The sequence below is a fragment of the Heterodontus francisci genome, chromosome 5, assembly GCF_036365525.1.
Source record: "Heterodontus francisci isolate sHetFra1 chromosome 5, sHetFra1.hap1, whole genome shotgun sequence".
Classification (NCBI taxonomy): Eukaryota; Metazoa; Chordata; class Chondrichthyes; order Heterodontiformes; family Heterodontidae; genus Heterodontus; species Heterodontus francisci.
In genome coordinates this window covers 24,701,717-24,715,269 of record NC_090375.1, presented here as the reverse complement: position 1 = coordinate 24,715,269, position 13,553 = coordinate 24,701,717, and the positions used below count along the sequence as shown (strand labels likewise).

Sequence of the window (13,553 nt, the reverse complement as noted above, 5' to 3'; positions counted from 1 at the left end):
ACTCGCCACCTATGAGGCGGTGAAAGCAGAGACAAAGATTTCAAAAGGAAATCAGACGGGCACTTAAAGGAAATAAACTTGCAGGGCTAGGGGATCAAGCAGGTGAGTGGGACTGACTGGATTGCTCCCTGGAGAGCCAGAATGGACTTGATGGGCTGAATACGATGCCGTAAATGATTCTATTTTAAAAAGGTTTTTTTTCTTGGGCGCCTTAACAATTTCTCCAGTTGAATGGGTAGGCAGGTGAGCAACCTTTCTGTTCCTGGCCCTATATCAAGATTGCACTGAAACCAATTATTGGAAACTGCATCTCAGGAGCCTACAGGGGAACACTGTCCCACTATGTAGTCAAATGTCTGTCTGCCCCACAATTCTACAGCTGAAACCACTAACTTGGTTGAAAAGAAATGCAGGTCCAAACCTATGGCCTAACACTCCAATAAACCACTCCAATATCAGTTTTTCAATAACTTGGTTAGAAAAAAAAAGCACAAAGGGGTTCTTCAGAATTCAAACTAAAAAAATAATTTAAATACCTAATTTTTTTTTAAAAAGCATTATTCTCATTTGTGTGTTACGGAGGGGACAAAGAATGTTAATTACAAAAAGGTTTTGGAGGCTTGAAAAAACAGACTGTTATTCACAGTGATTGTAACATTAAATTAGAATACCAAAATATCTCACCTTTTGGAGGTTGTGAGCAGAGCTGTCCATAGACACCTAGTACATTTGCCTGGAGGCTATTCCTTTCCAAGCCCACACAATTGTGCGCACAATCTGAGAACTGCAAGAGCAATAAATCATAAAAATCCCTTCAATCAGACTGCAGCAGAGAGTGTAACGAGAAAACACCATTTGTCATATCATCTTACACATTCACGAATTGCTCTTGAAAACATTTAACAGTAATTACCTCAAACTACAGATTAAAAACATCAAGCTCCTCACAAATGCTTCACACTAAATGAGTTGGTCCAAGATAGGTTGTATCATTCAACAGTAATGTCTGTAATATAATCTTATTCAAAAATGCACTCAAGAGTCAACCTATTTTGGAAATTCCAAGTGATTCTGTATAAGAACTGTAAGCTAGACTGAAGACTAGGCCATTTGCTCTTCATATCCAGCACATGTCACCAGTTTGGCTAAATGTACCTATTAGGTAACCACTGCATTTGGATGCAGGAGTCATTTTCTCAGGGCCCAGCTATAACAACACGAAATGGAAGCTTTATATTCCATTGGCTTTCCCAACATTCTCAGACCTCATACAAACCTAACTTTAAATATCCACAGGTGTGAAAGTTTTTACAGCAAGTTTTGTTCAATGAATGTCCAGCTGCTGTTTCGTCAATAATTAATTGTAAACACAGCTGTACAATAAGTCCACCATTTTACCTTGAAATATATCAAACTGTGGCCAGAGAATGTCTTGCGACATATTCCCAGAAGAATATTTTATTTTCATTGAGACTCAATTCCTTTGTTTCAATGTGGGAAATTTCTCTACTTTTGGGAGCAAATGCAGAGAACCTGATTCCCATCCTTCTGCAAAGCTGCATTGACATAGCCAGAGAGAAGGTGAGTTTGTGAAATACTTACAACCCAGACTTACAAGTTGAATCTATTACAGACTTTCAAATATAAATATTTATAAAAAAAGATATAATGTAAAACAATTCTCCGATCAGACCCAACTACCTTGTTCTGGACAGATAGCAGTGGAAGAACAGACTGCCTAGGAACAGGAGATTAAACAACTAACACTTCTTTCACTCCACCATTGGTGGTTGTGCCTTCAGCTGTCCAGGCACTAAGCTCACCCTTTCCTTCTTCAGTCACTGAGCACCTTCTCGTCCTCAGGTGATTTCAACCTCCATCGCAACTCAGCTAGTCCTCTTCCCTCTGCATTCACTGCCTTCCTATCACCCCTTAGCCTCTCCTTCCATATAAACTCTCCTACCCATATTCCCAGCCACACCCTCAGCCTTGTCATCTCACATGGTCTCTCCATTCCCATCATCTCAGAAAAGTCCAACTTGGATCACTTCCCTGTATTGCTCACTACCCTACCCCGTTCCCCTCCCAACCCAATTCCTTTTGTGTCCTTTTCTGCAGAAAAAAAAACAAATCACAATGGCACTTTCCAGACTGTCTAGCCTTTGCCCCTCTATTCGCCAAGATAATTCTGCAGCTATCAAACCGCTCAATCACACCCCCATCTCCACCTTTGATCTCTCACTCTCTCTCATCCTTCTGCTTGATACAGCCTCTATCTTTGGTCCCTTAAGTCCAAGAGACGTAAATGTGAATATTTATGGTACACAACTAGCTTAGCCATTCATCACAAAATCTGGCTGGACCATATTAAGCACCATTGAACACTGCTCTCCTCTGGCAAAACTACTCACTACTCCAGAGTCATCCTGGAATCTAGATCCTTGCTTCTTTTCTCCACTTGGTTGAATCACCCATCAGCTGCACCTGCCATATTCCTCCCTTCTCTTTACCTATCAAGTCAAACTTCCCCAAGGAACCCTCCTGCCGTAGACTAGCCCAGAACTCACATTGTCCTCTAGTTTCTCACCTATCTCCCCACATGCTGTCTCAAACTCATCATGTCCATGAGACCCACGCCTTGCTCTCTCTCTTCCCACTAAGCTGCTGACCACCCAACTTCTTTTCCCGGCCCTCAAGCTAGCTGATATGGTAAATGGTTCCCTATCATCAGGTACTGTCCCCTCACTTTCGAATCTGCTGTCATCACCCCACTCCTCAAAAAAGCACCCTTGACCCCTCTGTCCTTACCGCTCCATTTCCAGCCTCCCTTTCCTCTCCCAAATCCATGCCTATCTTTCCTACAAGTCCATGTTTGAATCTCTCCAATCAGGATTCCACCCCACCACAGCACCGAAATTGTCTTAACGATCACAAATGATATCTTGTGTGACTATGACCAATGTTCAATATCCCTCCTCAGCTACCTACCTATCTGCAGCATTTAATACAGTTAGCCACACCATCCTCCTCCAAAGCCTCATCTCCGTTGTCCAGCGGAGTGGAACTGTCCCCACATGGTTTTCACTTTTACCTATCTACTCAGAGAATCTTCTGCACTGGCTTTGCTTCCTGACACCACACTGCTGCCCCACCTCGACAACATCTCAAAACACGTCAGGTTCCAAATATACGCTAAAAACACTTTGTTCTACCTCACCACACCTCAACCCCTCCATTTCATCCGTGTTGTCAGACCGCTTGCCCCAACATCCAATACTGGATCAGACGAAATTTCCTTCAATTAAACACTGGGAAGATTAAAGCCATTGTGTTCATCCCTTGCCACAATCTTGGTTCCCTAGTCACCAATTCCATCGCACTTCCTGGCCAGTCTCAGGCTGAACTAGCTTGTTCACAACTTTTGTTGACTCCAACCTGAGCTTGCTCACCCCATATCCTGGTCATCTCAAAGACTTACTAGTACCACCTCCATAACATTGCCCACCTTCACTCCAGCTTCAGCCCATTTGCTGAAGAAAACTCTCATCTATGTTTCTTGTTACCTCCAGACATGACGTTTGCAATCGTTTCTTGGTCAGCCTGCCATTTTTCACCCTCCATCAGCTTCAGCTTATCCAAAACTTTTCTGCCTCTATCCTAACTCGTCTCTGTCGTTTAGGCCCCAAGCTCTGGAATTTCCACCCTAAACCTCTCTACATCTCTCTCCCCTCCTTTAATACACTCATTACAACCTACATCTTTAACAAAGCTTTTAGTTACCGGCCCCAATATCTCCTTCTTTGGCTCTGTGTCACTGTTTGTCCTGTGATGAACCTTGGGACGTTTTACTACACTGAAGACACTGGGCTGAATTTTACTATCACGACGTCACGCGTCGTGGTGGGGGCGGGCCTGGAAAATTCTTCTGGGAGAGGCCTGCTTCGACCCCCGACGCCAAGAAGGGCCCGCCACATTTTACCGCCGGCGGCAAGGTCTCGGTGCAGCTCCCCCCCCCCCACCCCCCGCCTTCATTCGTGTAATAAAAATTAATTCAAATGCATGTTAATAAACTTACCTGGACTGGGTGGCCATCCCACACAGATGTTCCAGCTGGTGGCCAGAAGTCCCACACCTTCGTATACCCGTTTGGGGAACTGAGGTGAAACACTGGTGGGGAGGGGGGAGGAATATAATTTCAGGTCGGGGGTGGGCGCATGGAGAAAACACTTTTGATTGGGGAGAGGATGTGAGAAGGGGTTAAGGTGTAAAGTTGTTAAAGGTTGGGGGTGGGGGGGGGGGTTGGGGGGAAGTCAGGATCTGCATGGAAGTTTTTTTGGGGGGAATGTCCAATTAATGAATCGAACCCGCCTTGGGGGAGTGGGTGAGGGCAGTGAAAATGTAATTCCATGGGTAACATTCACTTTTCTACATTCTTTGACTTTAAAATTACAAATGTGCCTAAAGGGCTTAAAGCCCTTTAAAAAATGGCACTGGCACCTGCACAGTGGCGCCAGACGCCATTGCCGGGGACAGAGTGGCCGCCCCCTTAACATCGGGGATGGCTGCTCTGCCCCCTCCATTTAAATGAGCCCCCGTGCGAAATATCGCACTCTGTGCGGGTGAACCGCCAACTTTAAAGCGCGCCGCTGCAATTTGTGGCACTCTAGTAAAATTCACTGTATCATTGCATGCTGTTGGATGCTCTGGAATTCCTTCCCGAAGGCTGAGGGAAGCTCTGATTGAAATGTACAAAATTGTGGCCTGGATAGAGTGAATGTGAAGGGTCTATTTACCTTAGCAAAGAGGTTAGTGACTAGGGGACATATGTTTCAAGTGATTGATAGAAAGATTAGAGGGGAGAGGAGGAAAAATGTTTTCACCCAGAGGGTGGTGGGGTTCTTAAACTCACTGCCTGAAAAAGTAGTAGAGGTAGAAACCCTTAGCTCATTTAAAAAGGTGTCTGGATATGCACCTCAAGTGCTGTACCCTGCTGGGCTACCGACCAAATGCTAGAAGGTGGGAATTGTGCCAGCACAGGCACAAATGGCCAAGTGGCCTCTTTCTGCGCCGTAAACTTTCGATGATTCTGTGATTCTAAATCTCTGTCTCCCCATCCTTCTTAAAGCTCACTTCTTTGACCAAGTTTCAACTCACCTCTCAAAAATGTCTCCTCTGTTGGCTCAGTATCAATTTTTTTGGGTGATTATGCTTCTGTGAAGCACTTTGGATCATTTTTCTATATACTTTAGGTGTCATATCATAGAATCACACAGCACAGAACGTGGCCATTTGGTTCATCATACCTGAGCTGGCTCTTTGAAAGAATTATACAACTTGCCCAATTCCCATGCTCTTTTCTCATAGCTCTGCAATTTTCTCCCCTTCAAGTATTGACCCAATTCCCTTTAGAAATTTACTATTTATTCAGTTTCCACCACCCTTTCATGGAGTGCATCCCACATCATACCACAATATAAAAAGAAATTTCAGCTCACTTCTGCCTCTTTTGCCAATTAACTTAAATCTGTGCCCTCTGGTAACTGCCTGTTGCAGCAGATTCCCCTGATTTACTCTATCAAAACCCTTCATGATTTTGAACGCCTCAACAAAGTCTCCTCAACCTTCTCGTGACTGATCATCTACCTCAACGCCACTTTCCCGTGCTTTCCCCCCATCCCTTAATGTCATTAGTATCCAGATATCTATCTAATTCTGTATTGAACATGCTCAATGATTGAGCTGCCACAGCCCTCTGGGGTAGAAAATTCCAAAGATTCACCACCCTCAGTGAAGAAATTCACCCTCACCTCAGTCCCAAAATAAGGGTTAAGCCACTTAGACTATATCTCCTGGTTCTAGACTCACCAGCCAGGGGAAACATCTACATCCACCCTATAAGAATTTTATAAGTTTCAATGACATTACCTCTCATTCTTCAAAACTCTAGAGAATACAGGCACAGTTTCCTCAATCTCTCCTCATAAGACAATCCTGCCATTCCAGGGATTAGTCTGGTCAATCTCTGTTGCACTCCCTCTATGGTAAGTATATCCTTCTTTAGATAAGGAGACTAAAACTGTACACAATACTCCAGGTGTGTCTCACCAAGGCGCTATACAATTGCAGCAAGACTTCTTTACTCCTGTGCTCAAAACTCCTTGCGATGAAGGCCAACATACCATTTGCTTTCCTAATTGCTTGCTAGCTTTTGGTGACCCACGAACGAGGACACCCAGGTCCCTTTGAACATCAATACTTCCCAATCTCTCACCATTTAAGAAATACTGTCTTTCTGTTTTTTTTCCCCTACCAAAATGGATCATTCCACACTTATTCACATTCTATTCCATCTGCCATGTTCTTGCCCATTTACTTAGCCTGTCCAAGTCCTCTTGAAGCCTCCTTGCATCCTCCTCACAACTTTCATTCCCACCTAGTTTTGTGTCATCAGCAAATTTGGAAATATTACATTTGGTCCCAGCATCCAATCATCGATATAGATTGTGAACAATTGTGACCCCGACAATGATCCTTGCGGTACACCAATAGTAACAGCCTGCCATGCAGAGAATGACCTGTTTATTCCTACTCTGTTTTCTGTCTGTTAACCAATTCTCAAACCATACTAGTATACTACCCCAAATCCCATGTGCTCTAATTTTGTTTACTAACCTGTGTAGGACCTTATCAAAAGCCTTCTGAAAACCCAAATACACCACATCCACTGCTTCTCCTTTACCGAGGCTACAAGTAACATCCTCAAAAAACTCCAAGAGGTTTGTCAAACATAATTTCCCTTTCATAAATCCATGCTGACTCTAGCCATCATATAATTTTTTTTCTAAGTGCCTAGTTATCGCATCCTTTATAAAGTTCATCAAGTTGGTCACCTTGTATAAGAAAAAAAATCATACTGCCACAACTACAAATTAAACTGGAGTTAGATTATTCTGAAAAATCATGAAGATATTAGCTGAAGCTAGTTAGTTTTAAGAAGTGGTCCAATTATAAAAGGGGAGGGGTAAAGGGTATTATGATGTAACCTTGCAAACATATCAACGTCATGACACAAATGTAAAAGGTCTAAAATCTGCCAACATCCCACACTCAATTTCCATTATATTAAAAGGTCCTGAACACCGGACGAAAGGAGTAGGTGTTGGGCAGAGGGGGTTGATTTTCTGCTGTAAACACGCTGCCCTGATGGTGACCCTGGTTAAAGCCCACCCCCTCCTCCTCCTCGCTTACCAGTCTCCAGGCTCGGCTGCTATGCTGAGGGCCGAAGCATTTATACAGGCCCCGACAGCACTGGCCCATCAGGAAGTAGCGGTGCGCCATAACGTGCTTATGGTTGCTTTCTCTTCCCCCTTTCTTCGTCCTAAAACGGAGTAGTTTAGGATCCGTGTTTGAAATGTTTAAACAACGAGGAAATGTCAGGCCTCCGCCACCGCTCCTCCCCCTCGCACTCACTCATCGCGCGAAGGCGCCGTCGTCAAGCGCCTGACGTCATGTGGCTAGAGCTTGCGGGTGACATCATGACGTCGCCCCGGGCTTCAGACACGCCCCTGACACAGTTACGTCACTGACTTCAACAAACTCTGGAGAAACTTTTTTTTCATTCAACTCCCCCGGCCAGTTTGCCATGTCCATGCTTTTATACTGCTTGTGCCGTTGCTGCTGTTTGTGCCCGTCGTTTTGCCTCTTTATATTTTTCATCTGTCTTTTCATTGTTATTTATTTGCTCGATTCCTACGAGTTCTTGTTCTTGCCACCTGATGACGAAGTTTATGAGTGACCCTTGCTCGCATGCTTCCGATATCCAAACCAACATCGTGCTGGTATATTGAGAACTGGATTTATCATCGCAAAAGGTGAGACAAACTGCAAGCCCATTGAAAAATTTGGAACTCACGTTTGTTTTCTCCCCATAGTGGATTTTAATCTAAATATGTTTGGATTTTTAAGCCTGTGCACGCCAAGTCATTGAAAATCCATATGTCTGACAAATGGAAGTGGTGTTAATGGTGGAAGACATTTTATCAGCACACTCGTTGAAAGTATACTTCTGTTATAAGCATGTTTCCCACTCAGATTAGATCATAAGTCCTAAGAATTCCAACTAAACTGTTGCCTTATCGAACCCTCTGCAGGAAAGCAACGATTGTAACATCGGAGTTTTATAAAACTGCGATTGCTAGAAATACGAAATAACTGTGTGCACAGATTAGTCCATTCCAAAGAGAATATGAGACAAGTACATAATTCTTTGGCCTCCTTGTCTTGAGAGACAATGGGTAAGCCCCTGGAGGTGGTCAGTGGTTTGTGGAGCAGCGCCTGGAGTGGCTATAAAGGCCAATTCTAGAGTGACAGGCTCTTCCACAGGCGTTGCAGATAAAATTGGTGGTCGGGGCTGTTACACAGTTGGCTCTCTCCTTGCACTTCTGTCTTTTTTCCTGTCAACTGCTAAATGTCTTCGACTTGCCAGTCTTTAGCCCCGCCTTTATGGCTGCCCGCCAGCTCTGGCAATCACTGGCAACTGACTCCCACGACTTGTGATCAATGTCACAGGACTTCATGTCGCGTTTGCAGACCGCTTTAAAGCGGAGACATGGACGGCCAGTGGGTCTGATACCAGTGAGGAGCTCTCTGTACAATGAGTCCTTGGGGATCCTGCCATCGTCCATGCAGCTCACATGGCCAAGCCATCTCAAGCGCCGCTGGCTCAGTAGGGTGTATATGCTAGGGATGTTGGCTGCCTCGAGGACTGCTGCGTTGGAAACATTATCCTGCCACCTGCTGCCAAGGATTCTCCGGAGGCAGCGAAGATGGAATGAGTTGAGATGTCGCTCTTGGCTGACGTACGTTGTCCAGGCCTCACTGCCGTAGAGCAAGGTACTGAGGACACAGGCTTGAAACACTCGGACTTCTGTGTTCTGTGTCAGTGCGCCATTTTCCCACACCCTTTTGGCCAGTCTGGACATAGCAGCGGACGCCTTTTCCGTGCGCTTGTTGATTTCTGCAAAGAGAGACAGGTTACTCGTGATAGTTGAGCCTAGATAGGTGAACTCTTGAACCACTTCCAGAGCGTGGTCGCCGATATTGATGGATGGAGCATTTCTGACGTCCTGTCCCATGAAATTCGTTTTCTTGAGGCTGATGGTTAGGCCAAATTCGTTGCAGGCAGCCACAATCCTGTCAATGAGTCTCTGCAGACACTCTTCCATGTGGGATGTTAATGCAGCATCGTCAGCAAAGAGGAGTTCCCTGATGAGGACTTTCCATACTTTGGACTTCGCTGTTAGACGGGCAAGGTTGAACAACCTGCCACCTGATCTTGTGTGGAGTAAAATTCCTTCTTTTGAAGACTTGAACGTATGTGAGAGCAGCAGTGAGAAGATCCCAAACAGTGTAGGTGCGAGAACACAGCCCTATTTCACGCCACTCAGAATAGGAAAGGGGTCTGATGAGGCACCGCTATGCTGAATTGTGCCTTTCATATTGTCGTGGAATGAGGTGATGATACTTAGTAGCTTTGGTGGACATCCAATCTTTGCTAGTAGTCTGAAGAGACCACGTCTGCTGACAAGGTCAAAGGCTTTGGTGAGATCTATGAAGGCAACGTAGAGGGGCATCTGTTGTTCGCGGCATTTCTCCTGTAGCTGGCGAAGGGAGAACAGCATGTCAATGGTCGATCTCTTTGCTCGAAAGCTGCACTGTGCCTCAGGGTGGACACGTTCAGCCAGCTTCTGGAGTCTGTTTAAAACGACTCGAGCGAAGACTTTCCCCACTATGCTGAGCAGGGAGATTCCACACTAGTTGTTGCAGTCACCACGGTCAGCCTTGTTCTTATCGAGGGTGATGATATTGGCATCGCCCGTCCTGGGGTACTGCTCCCTCATCCCAGCACAGGCAAAGCAGTTCATGGAGTGCGGAGAGTATAGCAGCTTGGCATTCGATAATCACAGGGGTAATGCCGTCCTTTCCGGGGCTTTTCCACTGGCTAGAGAATCAATGGTATCACGGAGTTCTGATTTTGTTGGCTGTTCCTCCAGCTCATCCATGACTGGCAGAGACTGGGCTGCATTGAGGGCGGTATCAGTGACATCATTTTCCCAGGGGTACAGTTCTAGTTAGTACTCCACCCAGCGGTCCATTTGCTTGCGTTGGTTAGTGATCGTTTCCCCTGATTTAGATGAGGGGGGGGAGGGGCGATCTTCTTGATGGTTGGCCCAAAAGCTCTATTAATGCCTTCATACATTCCTCTGATGCTTCCGGTGTTGGAGACCAGCTGAATATGACTGCATAGGTGTTGCTAGAGGTCATTTGCACAGCGTCTGGCTGTTCTTTGTGCAGCGCTGCTGGCTGCTTTAAATGCTACGGATGTTAACTCGCTGGGGGCTTTCTTGTAGTTCAGCAGTGCAATGCGCTTAGCGGCTATGACAGGTTCCAGCTCTTCAAAGTGAGATTGAAACCAGTCTGCATTCTGCTTCTCACGTTTGCCAAAGGTGGTCATTGCTGAGTCATAGATGGCGTTTCTGATGTGGGCCCACTTCGTCTCTGCATCCCTGCAGGAGTGTTTTGAAGGGCTTTTTCAAGTGAATTTAGAAACTTATGTAACAGTGGATAAGAAATTCTGTTTGTGTTGATGCGCGGGCGGCCCTCTGCTTGGAGTGATGTAGCTTCTTTGGTTTGAGTCTAACTTTGCTGCACACCAGGGAGTGGTCAGCGTCGCAGTCCGCATTGTGGAAGCATAATAATAAATAGTACTTAATAATAAAAGCAAAATACTGCAGATGCTGGAAATCTGAAATAAAAACAAGAAATGCTGGAAATACTCTGCGGGTCTGGCAGCATCTGTGGGGAGAGAAGCAGAGTTAACTTTTCAGGTCAGTGACCTTTCATCAGAACTAGCCCCATCTATTTCTAAGAGACAAGTATAGGTTGGCATCCTTCCATCTACAAAAGATGATAGATACGCAGCAAACAATCCATTTCGGTGGGGTGTCTTCTCTTGGTGCACCTTTGCTGATGGCTGTGAAGGCCAATCCTTGAGAGGCAGGATCTGCCATAAGTGCTGCACGTGAAGCTGCCAAATGACAGTGTGAGTTGTTGTTTTTGACATTGCTGCCTGTTGCCAAGCTGCTGTAGCAACTGGTCATTGTGGTGGTGCACACCAGTCCATGGGATGTGTCACCATTTCCCTCTTACGCCAGCTAGTGACTCCCAAGTATGATAGTCGACATTCAGGGCCTTCATGTCATGCTTGCAAGCATCCTTGAAGCGGAGCTTTGGGCACCCCACTGGTTGTTTGGCCCCGGCTCCCACACCATACAGGAGTACAGACATTTTGGCTTATCCTTCTTTAGAAACCTGTTTCCCCAGCTCATTAATTATCTGTCCCTTAATTTCTCCAGAGGATTTGCATCTACTATTCCACCTGGAGGTCCACTCCAGGAAATAAAATTAATCACTCTTTGTCTAAAGAAGTAATTCTTGACATCCTGAACTAACTTGTACCTATGACACCAATGCATGGAGACATGATCGAACATGAATGTTGCTCAAGATTACATTTTTCAATTTCACTTATTGTAGCCTAATTAATCAGGATTAATAAAATGGTTGAATAGAAACAGAAGATTTAGTTGTAATAGTGAGGAAAAAGTGGAGGAAAAAAAAGAAAACTTTGGAGTGAGAAACAAAAACATTGTTGTAGAATATTAGAAATGTAAATGAGAGCCAAAAAAAAAATAAAAGTAATCGTTCCTAATAATTGGATTCAGGATAATGGGATGGCAGTGTTAATAAAGGATTCTAACACAGGGCTGGAATGTAAAGATGTCCTAAGGGATTTCAGTAACACACAATCCATTTCGATAATGTTAATAAACAGAAAAGGGAATAGTACAATTCTTGGTTTACATTACCTGGCACCAAACAATAGAGATGAGATAATGTGAATATCTGCAGACAGTTCAAAGAGATATGTGACAATAATATTGGGTGACTTTAGCTATCTCAACATAAACTGGAATTAAGATAATGCATTGTCAAAGTAGGAAATTGCTTCCTAGGTTAATCTATTTCTAGTCCACTAATACAAAAGCGTCAGAAAAAGGACAGGAATAGATCAAATTTAATCTTTCCTCTGCTGACATGGTGCAACCAACTCACACTGTTAAACTCATTCCCTCTCCCCTGCAGTCATACAATATCCTGTAAAAGGCAAAAAAAACTACATACCAATTTAGGGAATAAAGTCTGGCAACATCCCCTCTGATCCTCACAGACAGTCAAGCAGCCTCAACGAGACCATAATGCTGATAACACTACTCCCTTTAACCCATATCACTGTCCTAATTTGTGATCCCTTCTACTTGCAGGAACTCGTCTAGCTTCCTTTTGAACACACACAGCAAATCCACATATGCTGACAATTTATTGCAAAGGTCAACAATTCTCTGCAAAAAGTCATTTCTAGAATCTAACCTAATTGTATGCTTCCAAAACATGTACTGAATAAAGAAACAAGCATTGCGTGATTTACTTCTGGAAACCTAAATTGGGGAACTTAAAAGTTAGCAAATATATTGATGAATCAGCAGTGGGAAAGCTTCAAATAGAGGATGGAGAGAGTAAAAATGGATATATTCCTGTGAGGCAATAGGGGATTCCTAAAAAATTGAGTTCCACGAATAAGGAGATTACAATCAAATTGAAATTTAAAAGACATATAAAATTAGGGCCAACAGAACAAAATGAATGAATGAATGAGGAGGATAGAAAGTCTAACAGGATGGTGAGATTGGGAGAACTGAAAGACCCTGATTAAAGCCCTCAATCACTCTCACCAGGGGAGATGGTGGTAACATCACTAGTAAACCCAAGCTAAAGTTCTGGGGACATGGGTTTAAATCTCACCATCGCAGCTAGCATAATTTAAATTCAATGAATTGATAAATTCAACTAATTAAATTGGAATTGATAATGGTGACCATGAAACTACCATCAATTGTTGCAAAAACACATCTGGTTCTCTAATACAAAAACAAGAAATGCTGGATTCACTCAGCAGGTCTGGCAGCATCTGTGGAAAGAGAAGCAGAGTTAACATTTCGGGTCAGTGACCCTTCTTCGGAACTGACAAATATTAGAAAAGTCACAGATTATAAACAAGTGAGGTGGGGGTTGGGCAAGAGATAACAAAGGAGAAGGTGCAGATTGGTTCTCTAATGTCCTTTAGGGAAGGAAATCTGCTGCCCTGACCTGGTCTGGACTACATGTGACTCCAGACCCACAGCAATGTGGTTGACTCTTAACTGCCCTCTGAATTCAGTCAAGGGCAATTAGGGATGGTTAACAAATGCCTACATCCCATGAAATAAATAAGTTTCGGCTGCTGTGCTGAGGAGTAAAGCTTTTCTACAGCATTAGGAGATGGCGAAGCGCAATTCCGTTTTTAAAACATTTGATAATTTCATCCACGTTTAAAATGTGTGGACAGTGGCTAATTTAGCACAGCCCCGCCCCGCCCCGCCGTTACTTATTGTGCG

General features: G+C 44.2%; 2 protein-coding genes across 4 annotated transcripts in view; one reads left to right on the top strand and one right to left on the bottom strand.

The window, feature by feature from the left end:
- Positions 1 to 7,499, bottom strand: part of LOC137369773 (mitochondrial inner membrane m-AAA protease component AFG3L2-like) — an 86,126-nt gene extending 78,627 nt beyond the window's left edge. The window contains 2 exon segments of the mRNA XM_068031216.1: positions 685 to 784; positions 7,249 to 7,499. Coding sequence (XP_067887317.1) covers positions 685 to 784; positions 7,249 to 7,338 — 190 coding nt within the window. The 5' untranslated portion in view covers positions 7,339 to 7,499.
- Positions 7,500 to 7,598: 99 nt separating this feature from the next.
- The window catches only part of prelid3a (PRELI domain containing 3A), a 46,090-nt gene continuing 40,135 nt past the window's right edge, over positions 7,599 to 13,553 (top strand). For all 3 annotated transcript variants that reach the window (XM_068030786.1, XM_068030789.1, XM_068030790.1), the window contains exon 1: positions 7,599 to 7,871. In XM_068030786.1, the coding sequence (XP_067886887.1) occupies positions 7,807 to 7,871 (65 nt within the window). In that variant the 5' untranslated portion in view covers positions 7,599 to 7,806. The remainder of the gene's footprint in view (positions 7,872 to 13,553) is intronic.